This window comes from Acartia tonsa, chromosome 9 (assembly GCF_053477335.1).
Source record: "Acartia tonsa isolate MP-2025a chromosome 9, ASM5347733v1, whole genome shotgun sequence".
Lineage (NCBI taxonomy): Eukaryota > Metazoa > Arthropoda > Copepoda > Calanoida > Acartiidae > Acartia > Acartia tonsa.
This window is the reverse complement of record NC_137268.1, coordinates 8,573,260-8,592,317: the sequence shown is the minus strand read 5'-3', so window position 1 is coordinate 8,592,317 and position 19,058 is coordinate 8,573,260. Positions and strand designations below refer to the sequence as shown.

General features: G+C 31.0%; 1 protein-coding gene across 1 annotated transcript in view; it reads left to right on the top strand.

Annotated features, from left to right (window-relative positions):
• LOC145328154 (uncharacterized) overlaps window positions 1-19,058 on the top strand; it is a 138,097-nt gene that overhangs the window by 58,119 nt on the left and 60,920 nt on the right. The window contains exons 4-5 of the mRNA XM_080171737.1: window positions 4,980-5,056; window positions 9,969-10,074. Of these exons, the coding sequence (XP_080027863.1) occupies window positions 10,004-10,074 (71 nt within the window). The 5' untranslated portion in view covers window positions 4,980-5,056; window positions 9,969-10,003. The remainder of the gene's footprint in view (window positions 1-4,979; window positions 5,057-9,968; window positions 10,075-19,058) is intronic.

Here is a 19,058-nt window from a genome sequence, read left to right as displayed (position 1 = left end):
AGATATCTTAAAACCACCGCAGAACCAGTATCTATATTACCTGAAGTAGAGTCCAATCATCTCAGTGATTACAGAGATCTTAAGCTTCAGACAGACGGAAGGACCTACCTTATAAAGCTTACTGAATCAAACTAATGTAGCGCTGCAACTCCATAACTATAACATGTCAGTCCGTATGACCATCAAGGAAGTTATATAAAATGATCTTAATCATAATACTAAATGGTCAAATAATGGACAACTTTAACCCAAATATTGATATATTTTTACAGCGAGACCTGTATGTAAGCTACATTATACATCTGGCTTAAATGTTAAACTTGAAAACGCAAGAAGAAAAAATACTTCATACTTATATTTTCTTATATATTTTGATAAATTCCTAGAAAATTGTTAAAATTAATCAGTATATTTAAAGATATTTTGTACAATAATTTTGTGTTTTGGGGGCTAATGCACTTTGTTGAAAATCTGTTACTTAAGTGCTTTCCAGGAAATTGAAATCCTTTCAAAGTGTTGTCTCTGTCTCTCTCTCTCTCTCTCTCCCCCCTCTCTCTGTCTCTCTCTCATTCCTCTCTTTCTTTCTCCCTCTCTCTCTCTCTCTTTCTCTCCCCTTCACTCTCTCTTCTCTCTCTGGTGTCTGTGTGCTTAATAACAATTATCTAACAAACATTTACCTAGATTTATTTTAAAATTTGATATTAAATAAAGGTTACCATGGTGTAGAAAAAAAATACAAGCATTATATTATATTTTCCTCAATGAGAAGACATGCTATTTTGAGACACAGAATTTTCTACCATAATGAAGAGAAATTAACACTTTTGTGATATATAGGTACTACTTTTGATAATTCTTTATTCTTCAATCTCTTGTAATTTATAATTAATATATTTATAATTAATAACTTTTTTAAATCCTACATTACGTCTTTTAAACTTGTAAAATAAACTTCTACCAATCAATAACCTATCAATCTTTTATTTAAAAAACTCTCCTACTTTAAAACTTGATATACATATGATAAATTACGTAGGAAAACTTTTATTAAATCTAAGACAGAAAGAATTTCAATATACCTCTATGATTAAAATATAAAATAAGAATAGTTATTTATCGCTTCGTCCGCGGATATTAAAATGAAAAATGATAAGATTAAAACAAGATTAGCCCGGACTAACAATACTGGTATTAATTTTATGATCTTTATGTTAATATTTCTGGAAAATTATCTGTGATACGATGCAATACATGAGTTTTCAGTATGGCTCAGAACCGGTTCTAATCCAGTGGATATCAATCGGTTTCGAAGCCATACTCGAAAAACAATTAAATTTTTGGGGAAAAGTCCTTTTCGTGGCAACGCCCCTTAAGGTGCGATTCGTCGTATTTTTAAAATGGCGTTTTATAGGTTATTTTAGGTTAGGTTAGGTTATATTGGGTCAGGTGATTGCAGGGTTAGGCAATTGGCCCCGCAGGGTTAGAGCCCCCCGCAGGGGCTAGAAATAGGAGAAAAGCTACTGTAAAAATACGAAGAATCGCCCCTTAAGGTGCGTTGCCACGAAAGGGACTATACCCAATTTTTGCACTATAATTGAGGGTAATTATTCGTATAGAATTTTAATTAGATTAGGTTTGTTAACCCCCTTTTACAAGTTGTAAAGAAAAACAGAAAACAAGGTATAAGAAGCTACTAATCTGTAGTTGTTTTGTAGGTGACTCAAATTTAAAAAAAAATGTTTTGTCTATACTATACTTGAAAGTGAAATAAGTGAAGCTCTTTATATTGCCTATGAAAGATGACGTCTTATTATACAAATGACCAGTGATAGGCCAATGCACAGACTAAATTACCAATGGCAGAGCAGTATTTACCAATGGTAGGCCAGTGGGATGTCATTTTTATGGGCACTATAAAAAGCTTAAAAATTAGTTTAAAATCATATTCAATGAATAAGTAATAATTATTTAGTTTGGTATTTGTCTTTATGGCTGTTTCTCATGTTATAAAGCAATATTAATTGGCTGATTTTAAAGATAGATAGGTAGATTTTTCTACTTACAAATAGTAAGAAGGATTCGAATCAGAAGTTGTTTGTATTTTTGTATCACGACTTCTAAGAATACTGAATAGTGTATACTTTTCCTAAACAAAAACAATGATGTGTGAATTGAATACTAATTAAACTTTTTATCAATCCTTCCCTCTCAGGTTTTTAGTGGATTTTTCATTAGAAAATGCACTTTTCTATCTTTATGGAGAGTATTAGGTTGAATACCAATTTGATAGAAGTTAATATTCTTAACCCATCTCCCTATCAAGAATATGGAAAAGTATTTTAAAAGCAAGTTTCACCAAAGTACAGACAAAGACATTGTACTAAGTTTTCTCGTATTAATTCGAATCCGGTGGATAAGAACCGTTTCTCATTCATACGAAAAAAACTAAGTCTAGCATCATATTATATCTAGCTTTCTACGAATATAAAAATGTACAATCATTTTTAATCTTATAATTGTACATTCTATACCTGCTGAAAGCTGTTTATAATACGATGCGAGTAATAACTATTCTCGTATTCATTCGAATCCGGTGGATAGGAACCGGTTCTCATCCATACGAAAAAAATATGTCTAGCATCGTATTATATCCAACTATATCCCTTCGGCACCACGGGGCTAAAAAAACTAGTTTTAATCTTATAATTGTACATTCTATATCCGCGGAAAGCCGTTTATAATACGATACGAGAAATAACTATTCCAGTATGGCTCTAATACCGATCTGCTGGATTAAAACAGGATCTGAGTCAAACTAAAATTATTATATTATGAAGAATTTTCTACTTCTAATAAAATGAAAATCATAATATCATTACCAGTTTTATGTCTCGGGTCTTCGGACTCTAGTGGCCAATAAAACTGGAATTAATCCTCTACTTTTTTCATTTTACTATCCGCAGAACTCTGTATATAATACCTTTTTTCTATTTAATACAATTTTTAAAAAATCAACCATATGAAGTTCTAAAAAGTTGTTATAAACCTTTGTCACTGCACTGGTTTCTATCTTGAAATTCTGAATAAAAATTTAAAAGTTTTGAAGAGTGAGTTCCTCTAGCAAGAGCTGACATTATTTATGAGTTTAACAGAAATGGTCTAGTTACAAAGCAACCCATTAATTAAAAAAAAATATACTAGCAGCTAGGCCTCTTGTGGCACTTGAGGTGGTTGGGGGTTTAATTGAACCCCATATTTTTTTATTTTAGTTAAAAAACAAGAAAAAAATTGTTTAAGGATGGGTTTGATACCTTCCCATGACCTATGAGAAGCTACATTGTTAAGGAGAACCATAAGGGTCCAGTGGTTAGCGAGATCCTTCGGTATTTGGTTTCGTCAATTTCTTTTTATTGATTTTATAAAGACTGTTTACTTTCTTTTTTAATTGAGATTTATTCATTCTCAATTGACCTACAAATTCTTAAAACAATAATAAAATTGTGTTGTATTATTGTTCTCTTAGGGAAAAGTTAACTCACAATATTGAACATAAATCAGCTCACAGAAAAGATATTACTTTTTTAATACGTAGCATCTCTATATAAAAGTTATTTCACTCGCTCTTCCAGCTATTATTTATAACCTGCGGCATTAGCGTAAATGATAAAACGTCAGCTTCTATCGATGAGGTGTCGGGTTCGAGTCATATTAGAGACGTTAAATGGTACCTTCTGCTGCTGTGTCAGGTGCGCGACATAAATAGTTAGAGTAGGGGGTATGTTTGGGCCCTTAAAAAGGCGCAACCCATTACCATGCACAGTTCAGGCAAGGGTCGTGCAATCGAATGGTTTGTTGTCTTTTAAATGTTACTTATTCTAATAATGATGATCATTTTCAAATCGAAGGAGAATCCCGCTCCAACGAGGTTATTGACTTGGTATCTTATATTTGTTAAAACCTAGGGAGAAAGGAACATAGGAGTCTAAATTACCAATACCAAGTTTAAAAACTTTGGGTTCTTTATTGAATTTTAATTAATTGTATAGAATGCTTTAAATGAAATATTTTGTCCTTGTTGCAACATTATCCTATTATATAAAGATTAAAGTAGTTAACTTTTTTTTGTCTGTAGTGTAGGATCTTGCTAACCGCTGAACCGATATGGTTCTACTCTTCAGTGAAGCTTTTTCTATGTACTTGGATGGTTATAGGCTATTTTACTTTTATAAAAAAAAGGTCTGGGTATTGTTTTAGGCTATTTTCGGCTCTCCCATATCCTTTCGAATATAAAGCCCCATAGTACTTGGGGCGCAGTCGCAAGTGTTCAAAAAAGTAGATAAATTAAAGAAAAGTTTTACAAATACAATACGAAATAAAAAAAGTTCTCTTTACCAAAACTTTTTTGTTCTTATCAATTCTTAAGAAAGCTCAGCAAAAAAAAAGTTTTATTAAAAATGTATCACTTTTGAAAGTGAAGCTACACTGACTCTATAGTTCTTGTATGTTGGCCATTCAGTTTTGATTGTCTTTGCTTCTTTATTTCATAGATTATTATTTTCTCAATGCACACTATTTTTTTCATCTTTGTGATATCCCTTATCCCCTTTTGTTCTTTATATATTGATATGTTTTATAGATGGGGGATTAATTCAGGATTCGATTTATCAAAAGGATTTAATCACTAAAATGGATAAAAAAGTCTTTTAAAACCAAATGATAATTATACTTTAAGGAGCTGTATTTGAGTGATTATTTTCGTTTATTCTTGGTCTTCTGGGTTTTTAAAATCTAATTATAGTGGATTTTAAGTTATTATTTTAAATTTTAAAGCTGATAATTCACATAAATCTGTTTCTTTTGACTACCTGGAATTTTAATTCTCAGGCTCTTCAACTGACCCACTAAACACTTAAAATGGTTTGAATTATCCTTGTTAAAACTAATATAAGAGATGGATTTTTATTTGTTGGCCTATTTAGATATTATTGTAAGAGCCAGCTAGGAGATAAATATGTGACTGGTATCTGTAATGGAGGCTGCTTTGATGAAGATAATTGTAAGTATATCATTTTGGTACTTTCTTAAAAAGATCTTGTTAAGCGACGTCAACCCCTCTCCATTATTCTTTTGATTTGTAAATTAAAATAAAGGGGTATGGTTAGTTTTCCCCCTATGTCTAACCCTGTGGAGCTACCTAGAACTCAAAAAACCTAACCTAACCTAAAGTAAAAAGAAACAAGCAAAAAAACACTCTACCCCCCTTTTTTTCAATGCTCAACTAAATACTTTGTTTGAAAGCGCAATTTATTTCTAGAAGCTTAGATAATCTATAATTAGTTTATGTCTATACGTCCCAAATAACTTTTTAAAGTTACCAACCAATTCCTTACAAATAAACAACTATTCTCTGGAGGTTAGTGATTTTGTAAATGGCTGTTAAAGGCCAAGATATTACCATTAATTTTTAGTAGCTTAGATAATCCTTAATTAGTTTATGTCTTTACTTGGAGGTTGTTGATATCAACATTCTTTTATAAAGGCCAAGAAGATACCCATACCTTATCTATCACAAGTAAAATTTGTAAAATCCATTAATCTTCTTCATGGTTATCATTCTGTCTCAGACAAAATTAATGTAATAAAAAGTATCTTCAATTGCCTTTAAATGCTTTAGTAAATAACTTTTTTTCTTGCAACTACATATATCTTATGAAACTATATTAAATTGGAAATTTAGACTCATAATGTGACTCATAAAGCTTCATAATTAATCAACCAGATAATCTTGTTCTAACCAGAAACTGAGAATGAGAGCATTTAGATAATTTTATTGTTTTTAACATTAAGAATTGTAGTAGAGGAAAAAGAACTTTTTTGGTTATCACATATTACATTAATGTTTTTAATATGTTTTACTATCTAATTTGGGGACTTAAGAGTCTTGTGTAATCTTTTTAATTAAATTTTGTAGAAGAAAAAAATTGGATTATTCTTAGGGCCATACCGCCCCCCCCCCCCCATACGCCAAAAAACAGTAACTAACTGATTGATTTAGGCGTTTACAGAATCAAAATTCGCCAGCCACTTTAGATCATACAGAATATGTTAGTGCCTTTTCTTGATACAATATGCGTAAAATTCTAATTTTTCTCTTTAAAAAAAGGATTTAAAAAGAGTTTTATATGTTTTTACCTAAAATGGAAAATGCTGCCTATTTCACTTACTGTAAAAGTCTAACTTTAAGTTTTTGCAGTTTTCAATGTTCATGGACAAGTACAAATATTCTCAAAAATGAAGCGGGGCTTTCACACAAAGCACTCGGTTGAGCACGGATAACCCCCCTTTATTTGTAAATATAATAAAGTTGGTTTTTCCTTTTTTATTTATTATTTTAGGCCTGGTTTGGTTTAGTACTGGGAAGTTCCAGTCAAGTAAAGTCACCAGGATTAAGGCGGCCCCGCAGGGGTTAGACACTTGGAAAAATACTGTCTCTCATTTTTTTCAAATTTTTCAAAAATTAAGGCCTGGGGGGGGATTATCTGTGCTCAACAGAAAAGAAAGAAATTTTAGGATAAAGCAACGGTAGGAAAAACTATTGTCCCTCTAAATTTTTGCATACAAAATAATCAATAATTGCAAACTAAGGATATTGTCTTCATAATGAAGCCAAAACTTTTAATTTTGCTCATTTAAAAAGTTTTTTGCCCATAAAATAAATGCTTTTCTAGTATGGCTTCGAAATTGATTAATATCTGATGTATAAGAACCGGTTTCTCAGCCATACTGAAAAATCATGTATAGCATTTTTATTACAGATATTTTCCACGAATATTAGAATAAAAATCCCTTTTTGCCATCAGTGGAAAGCTGTATATAATAAGTTGATAAGTAACTATTCTGCACTTTCAGAATCTTATTCACTTTTCATGCCTGAGCCTTTATTACACTGTAAAGCGGAGAGAAAAAGAGAGTAAATCATGAAACAAGGAAAACACTTTTTATAGAAATTATAATTTCTAGAATTATAAAAGTTTTTGTAAGGAAAAGAAAAAAAATCAATATCTAAAATGAGACATTAGTCTTTTATTTTTAAAAAGTATAAAGAAATAAAACAAGTATTTGTCTAATAATGAGGGAAAATATAACTGCTGCTTTTCCTCAATTTTTCAATGAAGCACTGAACCCTCCACCCTCCTTATTTTTTTGTTGAATAAATTACAAATAACTTTCTTTAGGTTCCATTCCCCTTCATGGCTCACAAATATAAACTAACCTAACCTCACCTAAATTAATAAACTAACAAACAAAAAAATCACCCCCCCCCCCCCCTCCCCCACCTTTTGAGTGGGGTGTGGGATTATGTGCTCAAACAGGTGCTTTGAGGGAAAACAGCCAGATAACTTTATAGAGTTGCTCCGCTCCACCTTAAAGTGCACCACTCTGCACCTAAAGTGTGATACATGGGGGTCATTTTTTATGTCAGGGAATATATAAAAGTATTTTTGAAAACATATAGTAGAAAAAGCCAAAAATAGTTAATTTTAACAGTTAACATAAGCTTGGCAAATTGAAATTAAACAAGCTATTTTTGTATTCTGCTTTTATATTTACATTATTATCTAAATTAAAGGTATTTATCTATCCATTTCTTAATTTAAACTCTGCATTAATTAATAAATGCTGTGTGTTTCATCTTGATGCGTGAATGAGTACATTTTTTACACAAATTCATGACTTTGAGTAATGGTATTTCTGTGTTTTAATTGCTTATTAGATCATGAATATCCAAAAAAGCGAAGCTCTGAAACCAAATGGTAAAAGAAACAACATGAACACATGCGTGCCTTATTTTTGCATGAATCATCAGTTTGAAATCAATAGGACAATTCTATCATGTCTAAATTACCTTTGCTTGTTTTTCACCATCCCTTATTTTCAATTTTTTTCTACAGTAGGATGGGGGGAGAGGGGTTGTCAGTGTTCAACCGGCACTTTGTGTAAAAGCACCGATAATTTTGGCACCCAATTATACATAAGGGGTGTTGTCTTATTTTATGAATAATATTAATGGGTTTAAAAAGAGTTTCACTATGGGAGAGGTACAATCAAACCGAATTTGATATTGAGTCAAGTTAATAGAATATAATTTTAGTTTCTTGGACAGTACTTTTTCAAATATTCAATATCTCACTATTCGAGCATATTTGATTAAACATTAAATCGTCTTGACTATTACAACTAAAGACATGTTTTATAATAACTTTAAGTGCTTTCGCACTATGTACATTGTTGAGCACTACCTCCCCCCCCCCCCCTTCTTTTTATGAATTGAAAGTAAGGAAGGAGGGTTGTTTTTCGTTTGATTTTTTATTATTTTTTGTTGGGTTATTTAGTGTTATTTAGGGTCATACAAATTTTCATTAGAAATGTGCAAAAATTGTTGTCTCTTCAAAGAACACTGTAAACAAGTCAGGGAAATATACTCTGATAAAAAGAAAGAAAAAAAATTTAAGTTAAATGGAGGCAGTTTAAAGAAAGTAAGGCATTTATCACCATTTTTCGTCATTTTACACATCTGACTAAATATGTTAGGTGATAGTTCTATTCATTCAACCTAACAAAATAATTTTATTAACGTTTTTTGTGTCAAAGTATATTTATTGGTCTAAACACACAAAAACAAAATGCCATGCTAAAGGATTCGTAACTTTCTTAATTCTAAGTGTAAATTAATCACATGAATAAAAAAAAAACTGTTCAGTTAGAAATCTTTCTCAACCCAATTCTCACACGAATCAAATGATAATTTTACCACAATACTTATATTTTTTTAATTTTCTGCAATGTTCTTATTTTTGTTTTTGATAATATCTGTCTGAGTTCCTGCATGCACACAGTACAAGTACTCGAGACTGATCAAGTGATTTTCAAGTCTATACTTGAAAAAATGAATGTTGTCATATTTAATTTGTTGCATATCTACTAGTTTATGGTTCCCTTACTTGTTGATTTCTTCTACTTTTTAAAATCGAAGCTTTTCTATGATTAGAGTCGGTCCGTCCGTCCGTACTTTTTTCGTTAATTAAGGCATGTTAGAACTGTCCTATCGATTTCAAACTTTGCATGATGATTCCTTTAGTAGTTTTGTACGATTTAGAAAGCGTAGCAACTCTACAATCATTACCAGTACGTCCATTTAAACATGTTGATTATTTTACTTTCTTAACAACAAATTTTTATGTGATCTAATTATCTGATTGATCGGATTTTTGGTATATTGATTCCTGGAACAACAATGTGTAATGTTATATTTTTGCTGACATTGCTACACGCCACTAGTACCCTTCCAAACTGATACACAGCACACTAGTAATCTTAGACCTTGGCTGGCTTTGGTGGACTGTTAGTTTGATGCTTGTTTTTTTCCTATTCCTAACTCCTGCGGTGCCAATACCGGTGGTTTTCTAACACTTCTTCACTAATTAGTAACCAATATAACTAACCTGACCTAAAGGAATAAATAATCAAACAAAAGCTGCTAGTAATACTACTTCTTTCTAGAAAATGTCCATTAATTTCAATAAATTTTTCATTCCCATACGAGTTTAACCCAAGTTTCGCTTCTGCAAGACCAGTACCAGCCCTTACCATTATTATACTTGGTCATAATTAAGAACAACTTGACTTAATAAGCGCATTTGACAACTTTACGGAAAATACCTATGCAAATATATTTTTTATATTTTTTTTCAGTCCCATACGAGTTCAACTCAAGTTTCGCGTCTGCAATGTCCCTCTCCCGCAAGTATCAGCCCCTGCCAGTTTCCTTTTTATCTGGAAACCATTTCATATTATAACATTTGCTCATGGTTAAAACAGTTTGACTTAATAAGTGCATTTGACTAAACGGATACACACAACTTTACGGAAAATATGCGAAAAAATGACCCATTTATATTTTTTTTCAGTCCCATATGAGTTTAACTCAAGTTTCGCCTCAGCGATGTCCTTCTTCTGCAAGACCAGTGCCAGCCCCTGCCAGTTCCCATTCATCTGGAATGGAAAGGAATACAAGTAAGTTTTTTTAAAGCATTTACGTTGCCACACCTCTTAACCAAATTTTTTGTATATTAAAAGATTAAGTAATACACATAATAGTTTAGATATATAATCTAGATAACTACCTGGATCCAGTGTTGGTGACTTTTTATGTCTGCTAGCAAATTGCTTTCTGTACTTTTGTAGCGACTTGGCTATGTTAATATTCGACGCTATTGGCTGATATTGAAAGACCTAATTGAAAGTCGGGAAAGGATCCACTGGGTTGGGACATTCAGTTATTTAACCCCTTCTTCTCTACTGTTTTACTCTAATGATTAAATTTCGACTTTAAAAAATAACTTGAATTTTTCCCAAGTATAGAAAACATTTATTGGTACAGATAATATAATGGTAATTTATAAATAATCGTTGTGCACAGAATTGTTCACAAATAAATCTTCCAAATTAATTAGAAGACGTACACTAACTCAATGATAGACAGACATTCTGAGTCATACTGTAGCTTCGCTACTAATACCCTTAATAACTTAATTTGTTTATATTTGCAAAAATATTTTGCAAATTTTTCATACTAAAAGATATTTATAAATCTGTCAAAATATATAGGATACAGTCTTCATTAGTCATAAATGTTTACATTAAAAATTGCAAGGAATTAGACATCCACAAATAGAGAAGTTTCTCTGTATTGCTTTTTATTGATCCACTATCTATATAAGTATGTTTAAACCTATGCTATTGCTAAGCTACGTTTCTAAAGAATTTTAAATCTTATCTTTCGCCAACCTTTACAAACTCGCGGAGGAACGTTCTACTTTTCATTGACGGTCTTATTTTCTAATATTTACTTTTAATAAAATTATTTTTCTCGTATTCATTCGAATCCGGTGGATAGGAACCGGTTCTTATCCACACGAAAAAACTATGTCTAGCATCGTATTATATCCAGCTTTCTGCTAATATATAAAAGTGTACAATCATAAGATTAAAACTAGTTTTTTAGCCGGTGCCTTTGACACCTCGGGGCTAAAAAAACTGGTTTTAATCTTATAATTGTACATTCTATATCCGCAGAAAGCTTTTTATAATACGATGCGAGAAATAACTATTCTTAACCTGAGTTTAAATATCTTATTTCCCCTGAAAATTGCTCAAGTCAAAAATGTATTATAAAAGTTTGTTGAGCTTTCCCCCAGGGAGGGAGGGGACATTGGGCTGTTTATTACACTAGTCCCCAAAGTTTTACAATAGCGTTTTCTTATTTGTTGGCTGAACAACTTTTACTTTTACTGAATTTGATCTGTTGGTTCATTAAGTTGAGAGTCCAAACATTTCAACTCTAATTGTATTTTACAGAAGGGATTATTCTGTGTAAAACTATTGTTGATATATATCAATTTAACGGCCATTGTCTTATCCCTTTAGATCCCTGGTTTTCCTCAATTTTGTGTTCTCTCTTGCTCTCTTGTTTTACAAACTTTGATTAATTGTTCAACAGCTAGCATGTAGAGTGGGGTCAAATACAGCAAAAAACTTCTTGCCTTTATTATTAAAATGAACACTATCACACATAAATCTCTAAATATAGATGCACAACCTAGATAACTACCTGGATCCAGTGTTGGGTACCTTTTTCGTCTGCTAGCAAATTACATTCTGCATGCTCTTTTGTATCGACTTGACTGTGTTATTATTTCTGACACTGGAGGCTGATTTTGAAAGACCCAATTGAAAGTCGGCGAAGGGTCCACGGGGTGGAAACATATAGTTATTTAACCCTTTCCCCCTCTTATTTAATGCATCACATATTGTCACAAGAAGATATAATAAAGGTAAAACTAAAGTTTTTAAAAGAAGAAAAAAATGTGAAGAAAAAGAAGTTTTAAACAGAGGACCAAAAAGTCAATAGATTATTTTAAACATTCTTCTAACGACCAAACGCACATTACCTTATTAAGAATTAGCTGCGCTTGTCAAAATTATTGTTATTAAAAAGTTTACTTTAGCATTAACAAACCCACAACAAATTTCTTTTAAATATTAGCTTTTTCTGCTAAAAACTACTTTAAATGTTAAATATAATTTGCCTAATATAATGAATAGCTTGTGTTGTTAAAAGATAAGTTATCCCAAAACTAATTGTTTTTGAAAAAATCAAATTTTTAATATTTCTTTTTTTTCTATTTAAATGAGAGTAGATAATAATTATACAATTTCAAATATAGATATTCGATATTGGGATAGTTAAAAGTAGAATATAAACATAGATAGAGAGATAGATATATTGTCTGGTGGCTTTAAAGGCGGACAGTATAATAGATAGATAGAGGATAAGAGAGGGAAAGAAAGAAAGATAGATAGATATCATATTTTAAATAAGGTGTATATAAATAGAAATAATTAGAAATACTTGATTATGCCCTATATCTCTCTCTCTTTAGTTTTAACACATTATATAGTAAGTAAGAATGAGAATGAACCAGTTATTTTAAAATTTTCTTTAGTTAGATAGATAGTTTAAGTGAAATATGTAGATAGATAGATAATTTGATGTTTGGATAGATGGATAAAAAGACTCGATATGAGATAGGTAGTATTTTATTCATACAATTTTGGGATACTCTTTAGATAATCAGATAGATGTCCACATAAATTGAATGATGGATAGATCGATATCTAAAGTTGATTATGACCTAGATATTGTGCTAATTTCTCTCTCTCTCTCTCTCTCTCTCTCTCTCTCTCTCTCTCTCTCTCTCTCTCTCTCTCTCTCTCTCTCTGTAGTTTCACCAACAAAGTTTTATCTAACCCAGAAAATTGTTAAAGAAGTTGTATCAACTTTTTTGCTTTTTATTTAAGATAGCTAGCCGGTTCTTTCAGTAAGTAGTAGATGTAAAATTTTTCATAGAATTCAGATATGCAATCGGTTTTTTTGTAGACCTCTTATTTTTAAAGTAATTTAAGTTTTTTAAAAAAATAATTAAGTCGGTTTTAAGGTACTAAAACGCAACAAAATAAAAGAAGAAAATAGCCAGTATGAACAAAAATAGTAAGATCTTTAATTTGACACCTTACTTTTAAAATTCTGTTGAGTAATTGTTGAAAAAATCTATTTTTTTAACCTTGGTTTAATCAAAACATTAAACCTAAATATTTTCTCATACAGACATAAAAAATATGGGTTCATATATACCATTAGAATGAGAAAAATAATAAGAATCCATTGTAAGCCAAATTGAAAAAGTTAAAAAAAATTGCAATAAAAAATAGAAAAAATAAAAAGTTTATTTTAAGAATTGTAACTACTAAACTAGCCAATCACAAATCGCAAAAATTGACGAATCGGGAAGCCTAACCTATAAAATTAACCTATAGAGTTGCCAGAAAAAAAGGAGAACGTTCATACAATATATACAATAGATACTACAATAAATATAGTGATATTAAAGAACATGTAAAGAATGAAAAATTATGAACAAATATGCATCAGTCTGTTTATAAACTTCAAAACAATGCAGTTAAAAATACATTATTGTTTCTTGTGTTTAAAAAATATCTGCTACATTGCATTGTCTTTTGTTTAGGTTTTGTTCAGGTTTGGTTCAAGCTAACCCTTTAAAGCCGAAAATTATGATTCTTAAAATAAACTTATTTTTTTATTATAGTTTTATAAAACTTTTTCAATTTTGCTTAGAATAGATTCGTAATATTTTTCTGATTCTAAAGGTATATATGAACCCATGTTTTTTATGTCTGTTTGAGAAAATATTTAGGTCTAAAGTTTTTATTAAACCGAGGTTAAAAAAATAGATTTTTTCAATAATTACTCAACAGAATTTTAAAAGTAAGGTGTCAAATTAAAGATCTTACTATTTTACTATTCATACTGGCCATTTTCTTCTTTTATTTTGTTGCGTTTTAGTTCCTTAAAATCGACTTAATTATTTTTTTTAAAACTTAAATTACTTAAAGAATAAGAGGTCTACAAAAAAACCGATTGCATATCTGAAATCTATGAAAAATTTTACATCTACTACTTACTGAAAGAACCGGCTAGCTATCTTAAATAAAAAGCAAAAAAGTTGATACAACTTCTTTTCAATTATGTGTTCGCAAGGAAATGGATTATCAAATTCTACCGGACAGGGACATTACTACAAAAGATGAATTTTTACCTTTTTTTAGGTTTATTCAATATTCATTTCTTTGAATATTGTAAATCATTAATTTCATCCGTTTTAAATATTATTTCAAAGATACAAATCAAAACGTTCTTAAGAAGCTAAAGATCTCGGCAACCGCTGAACCGATTGGGCTCTGCTCTTCGGGGAATATACATAATGTGCTACTGAAGTACTCCCCCCCCCCCCCCCAAAAAAAAAGAGAAAATTTCTCTTTCAAATTTTTTTTTTGTTGTAGGTAAAAAAAAAACAAATAAGTGGGCTGGGGAACCCCCACCTGCCATCGGGCGAAGCCGCCATGAAACCCCCCCCCCCCCTATAAAAAAGGATTCTTTATAGGAACTTCTTATTACCTCGTCCCTAAAGTAGGAAGTCTAATTGAAGTAACTGTATTGTAAGGTGTTGCACATAATAATTAGAGGTTGAATTTTAGAATTGTTGCAGACTAACTTTTAACCACAACTGTGCCATGAAACATCTCTATCGCAAAAAGTTTTTTATTTCTCATTTACTACTATTATTACTAATTACGACTGTGTCCCTAGCATCTAGTGGTTCTGTATATTTATGGGTATGGATGGGCAGAAAACTAGTCTAAAATCATACAAAGACTTGAATCTAAATAAAAATGGCCAAATACCATCCAAAGACCTATTTAAAGCTTTCTTAAAATAAAGAACCTAATCGGTTCAGTATTCATTTACAGTATCAGACAAAAAAAAACATTACTACATTATATAAAAGAATAGTACGAACTACTCCATTTAATAAACTTCACTAGGGACTTTATCAAAATATTTTGTTATTGTATATTTTAGCTAAAATAAAACACTATGCGGTTATGACGATTTCGCGGCAGGTATAACACACCCAACTGTACTAGCACATTAATTTAAACACTAAATAGTAAAACTTTCTATTTTAAACTTCAAAGTCTGTTTAGTATGATTTTACTCATCTGGCTTTAAAAAAAAATACAAATGGCCTCACCTCACGAGGCTCGGGTCTTCATCATAGGGGGGGGGGGGGTTTGACTATCTACTCCCCTTACTAACCTTCCTGTAGTTAATTTCTTTTGCTATTTGTTTTTGGAAGGATTAGTTGGCAATGCTACCCTTCAGGACCATTGCTAAACTTTCCTTAAAATTTTTGAATTGACCAAGTATTTCATCAGTCTAACAACTTTCAGTGTATAGGATTTAGATTGGTTCTACACTTGTACAAAAGTTGCATAAACTTATTCGATTTAAAATAAAAAGAATTAAAATTGCATGCAGCAGTTTCTAGGATCTTTAATAAGTATGCAAACATTTTTTTGGCATGTTAAAAGATTGCCGTTTCAGATAAATTGTCTCAAACAACCCATTTTAAAAGATATAAATGTTACAGTACATTTTACTCAGACACATAAAGTGTGTGTTTTTTGTACTGTTTGCAATTTTGTGTACTCTTCATTTTTCCTTTTTTTCGCTCGTCTTCCTTCTAAAAAAGACTAACTTTCTCTTAGTTAACTGACTTTAAAACTATATAAAAATGTATATTTAAAACAAATTGGCAATATAAAGAAAGTGTGATATTCAGTGAATTAATAATAATAACTTCCAAAAACTTAAAAAATAATAATGCTTAATTTTTACAATGTCCTGATTTATCCAAAAAATTTATCATTTTGTTATTGTTGCGATACTTAAATGAATTATTTTGCATAATAGTTATTTATCGCATCGTATTATAGACAGCTTTCCACGGATATTAAAATGAAAAACTATAAGATTTAAAGATTTAAAGAAGGCCTTGTCTACAAAAAAGGTATTAATTTTATTATTTTTATTTTAATATTCGTGAAAAATTGTCTGTAACACGATGCTTTACATGACTTCTCAGTATGGCTAAGAACCGGTTCTAATCCAGTGGATACTAATAGGTTTTAAAGCCATACTGGAATAATAATTCTGTCCTAATTCACCCGTCGCAAATTTCATTTACTGTCCACTTTGTAAGTTATGCTTTTCACAATCTGCTTGGGCTCAGAAACAGCAAAATTTTCAGGAATCTTAAGCGGTAAGACAATGGTGATACACAAAATTACCCCTTCTATAGATTACAATAATACAATTAGTGGTTAAATTTTTTGGACACTCAACTTAATAAAGCTACCAATTAGAATTCAATAAAAGACCCCAAGGTTGTTGAACGAATTAGAAAACTTTATTATGATACTCTGGGGACTGATGTAAATACACTACAAATCTCAGGACTCGGCAGCCGAGCGTCAGCCGCGTGTAAGCCTCAGTGAAATTGCCAAATGTAACCTTCCTTCCTGAAAATATCGAATTTTTTTAAAAAGTTTTTTTTTGTTGAATGATTGTCCAAGGCGAAATGTAGCACATATCGAACATTATTTTGCCTCCAAATATTTATTATTGATTTTTCTTCTGTGTCTAATTTGTTCCGTTGTGCCTAACTAGCGGCTGCGCTTCTAGCATTTAGGGGCTATTATTCGAAGGGGTAAGAAATGTAGGCAAATAGCCTACCAAACATATCATATGTAAAAAAAAATTAAATAGCCTGCTAAAACCATCCATGGACCTAAAGCTTTCATAAAATTAAGAGAAATATGATCAGTAATTATCGAAATCTTAAGTTTTAGACAAAAAACCTTACTACTTTATGCTATAGGATTATCCACGTTTTGTTATATTATTTGAAAAAGATATCGTATACTTATAATTTTTACTGTTTTGCTAAAACATACCATTTAAAGAATTCTCGCATTCCTTAGCCCCGCATTTTTTAAATTTTACTCCCGAACATTTTTGCAGAAAATCTCTGAAAAAAAAGTAAAATTGCCACGATTGGCATTTTCAAATTTGAGAGTTGAAAGATTATGTCATTAGAATTAATATCACAAAATGCCGGGCATTTTTGTGTGAATGTCCATAATTGGTTCATAGCAGGGCTCGGCAGCCACGCGTCAGCCGCGACTAAGCCTCAAAATAAAACCCGTTTGTATGCTTGGAAATTTTTCTTAAAGATGGGTTGCCATATTTGGATCAGGTTAAGACTTTTAGCTCATTTTTATAATTGTAAAAGGTTGTTTTTCTTGAGGCTACAGACGGCTGACGCACGGCTGCCGTGCCCTGGTTTTAATGTTTTTTCAAGCTGTGCAAATTTGATTGTTGTCTTCCTTGTTGTTAATTCAATCAGTTTTCTGCGCCCAAGGGATCTTAAGGGATAAGACAAGTGAGGGATAAATTACTCCTCCAATTAATGTAAACAAAATTACTCTTAACGCATATAAAAAATATTAATTGAAAAGTTTGAATACTGATAGCTTGTACAACTCAATCAAGATTTAATAATAATGATTTTTAAAGCCAAGGCATAGCGAATTTATTAATTTTTCGGGTCAGTAAGATTTACAGAGCTGGATCTTTAAATCATTTCAATGGTGCGCTAAATCACCCCGCGCACCATTGAAATGATTTAAAGATCCAGCTCAGTACAATGTTATCTCCCTCCCTGAAAATGAATAAATAATAAGAATGAATCCAAGACCTATATTTCTTTCTTTAAAAGCAAGTGCGTATAAAAAGTAGTCGTAGAATACAAATGACCAATGATAGGCTAATGCACAGTCTAAATAACCAATGGCAGGCCAGTATGCATTTTAATTGACCAATGGTAAGCAAGTATGACGTCATTTTTTTATAGACATTATAAAAAGCTTATTGCCTTACGTTCTCAATATTTTAAAATGACCCAAGCTAGAATTAAAATCTTAATTAAATTTAAAAGAATAAAATTATCTGTTTTTAACTTATCCCTTCATACCTGAAGCTACCCCCTTATGAATTAAAACAATAGATTTTTATTGTTTCAACAGAATTTAGGAATAGGTTAAGTTATCTTATTTAAAAGCTGTCTTAATGAAACCAGCATCCAATATTTTCCTGGCCCTTTCGAACCAATAATGATTACCCCTAACCCCCCCCCCCCCCTTGTTTTTTAGATAAATTTAAAATGAGGAAGGTGTTTTTTTGTTTTATGCCCAATCCATGCGGGCCTACCCAGTACTCAGTATAACCAAACCTAGCGTGAGCTAGAGTAATAAAAAAATCATAAACTACCACCTCTTATTTATAATATTGATTTAAAAATAATGTGGGAAGGCCAGGGTTATCAGGGGTTATCAGTGCTCAATTCAGAAAGATATTTTTTAAAAAAGGAACTTTTAACTAGACATATCCCTTTGTTTCACTTATTCTCTGCATGAAGTGAACAATACAAATACATAAATACCTCCTCACGTAATATAATTACAGAGATGGGTTTTTAATAAATGCCGCGTTTTTTCGACAATTTTTTAGACATTGATTGATTGAACGAAGACGATGGGAGAGTATACAACTTAAGAATTCAAAATTTTAAAATTATTATTTTAGCCATTTGTATAATGTCTAATACAACTTAAATCCATTTTCGCTGCATATTTATTAATGCATCTTTTTAGATCTGTATTAGACATTATACAAATGGCCAAAATAATAATATTAGAATTTTGAATTCTTAAGTTGTAAACTCTGTTAAAAACCTTATTCCATCTTGAAGATCAATGCCCCGTACGATTTTAACAGAGTATACAAATTAAGAAATCAAAATTTTAAAGTTATCATTTTAGCCATTTGTATAATATCTAATACAGCTCTAAAAAGATGCATTAATAAATACGCAGCGAAAATGGATTTAAGTTGTATTAGACATTATCCAAATGGCTAAAATAATAATTTTAAAATTTTGGATTCTTAAGTTGTA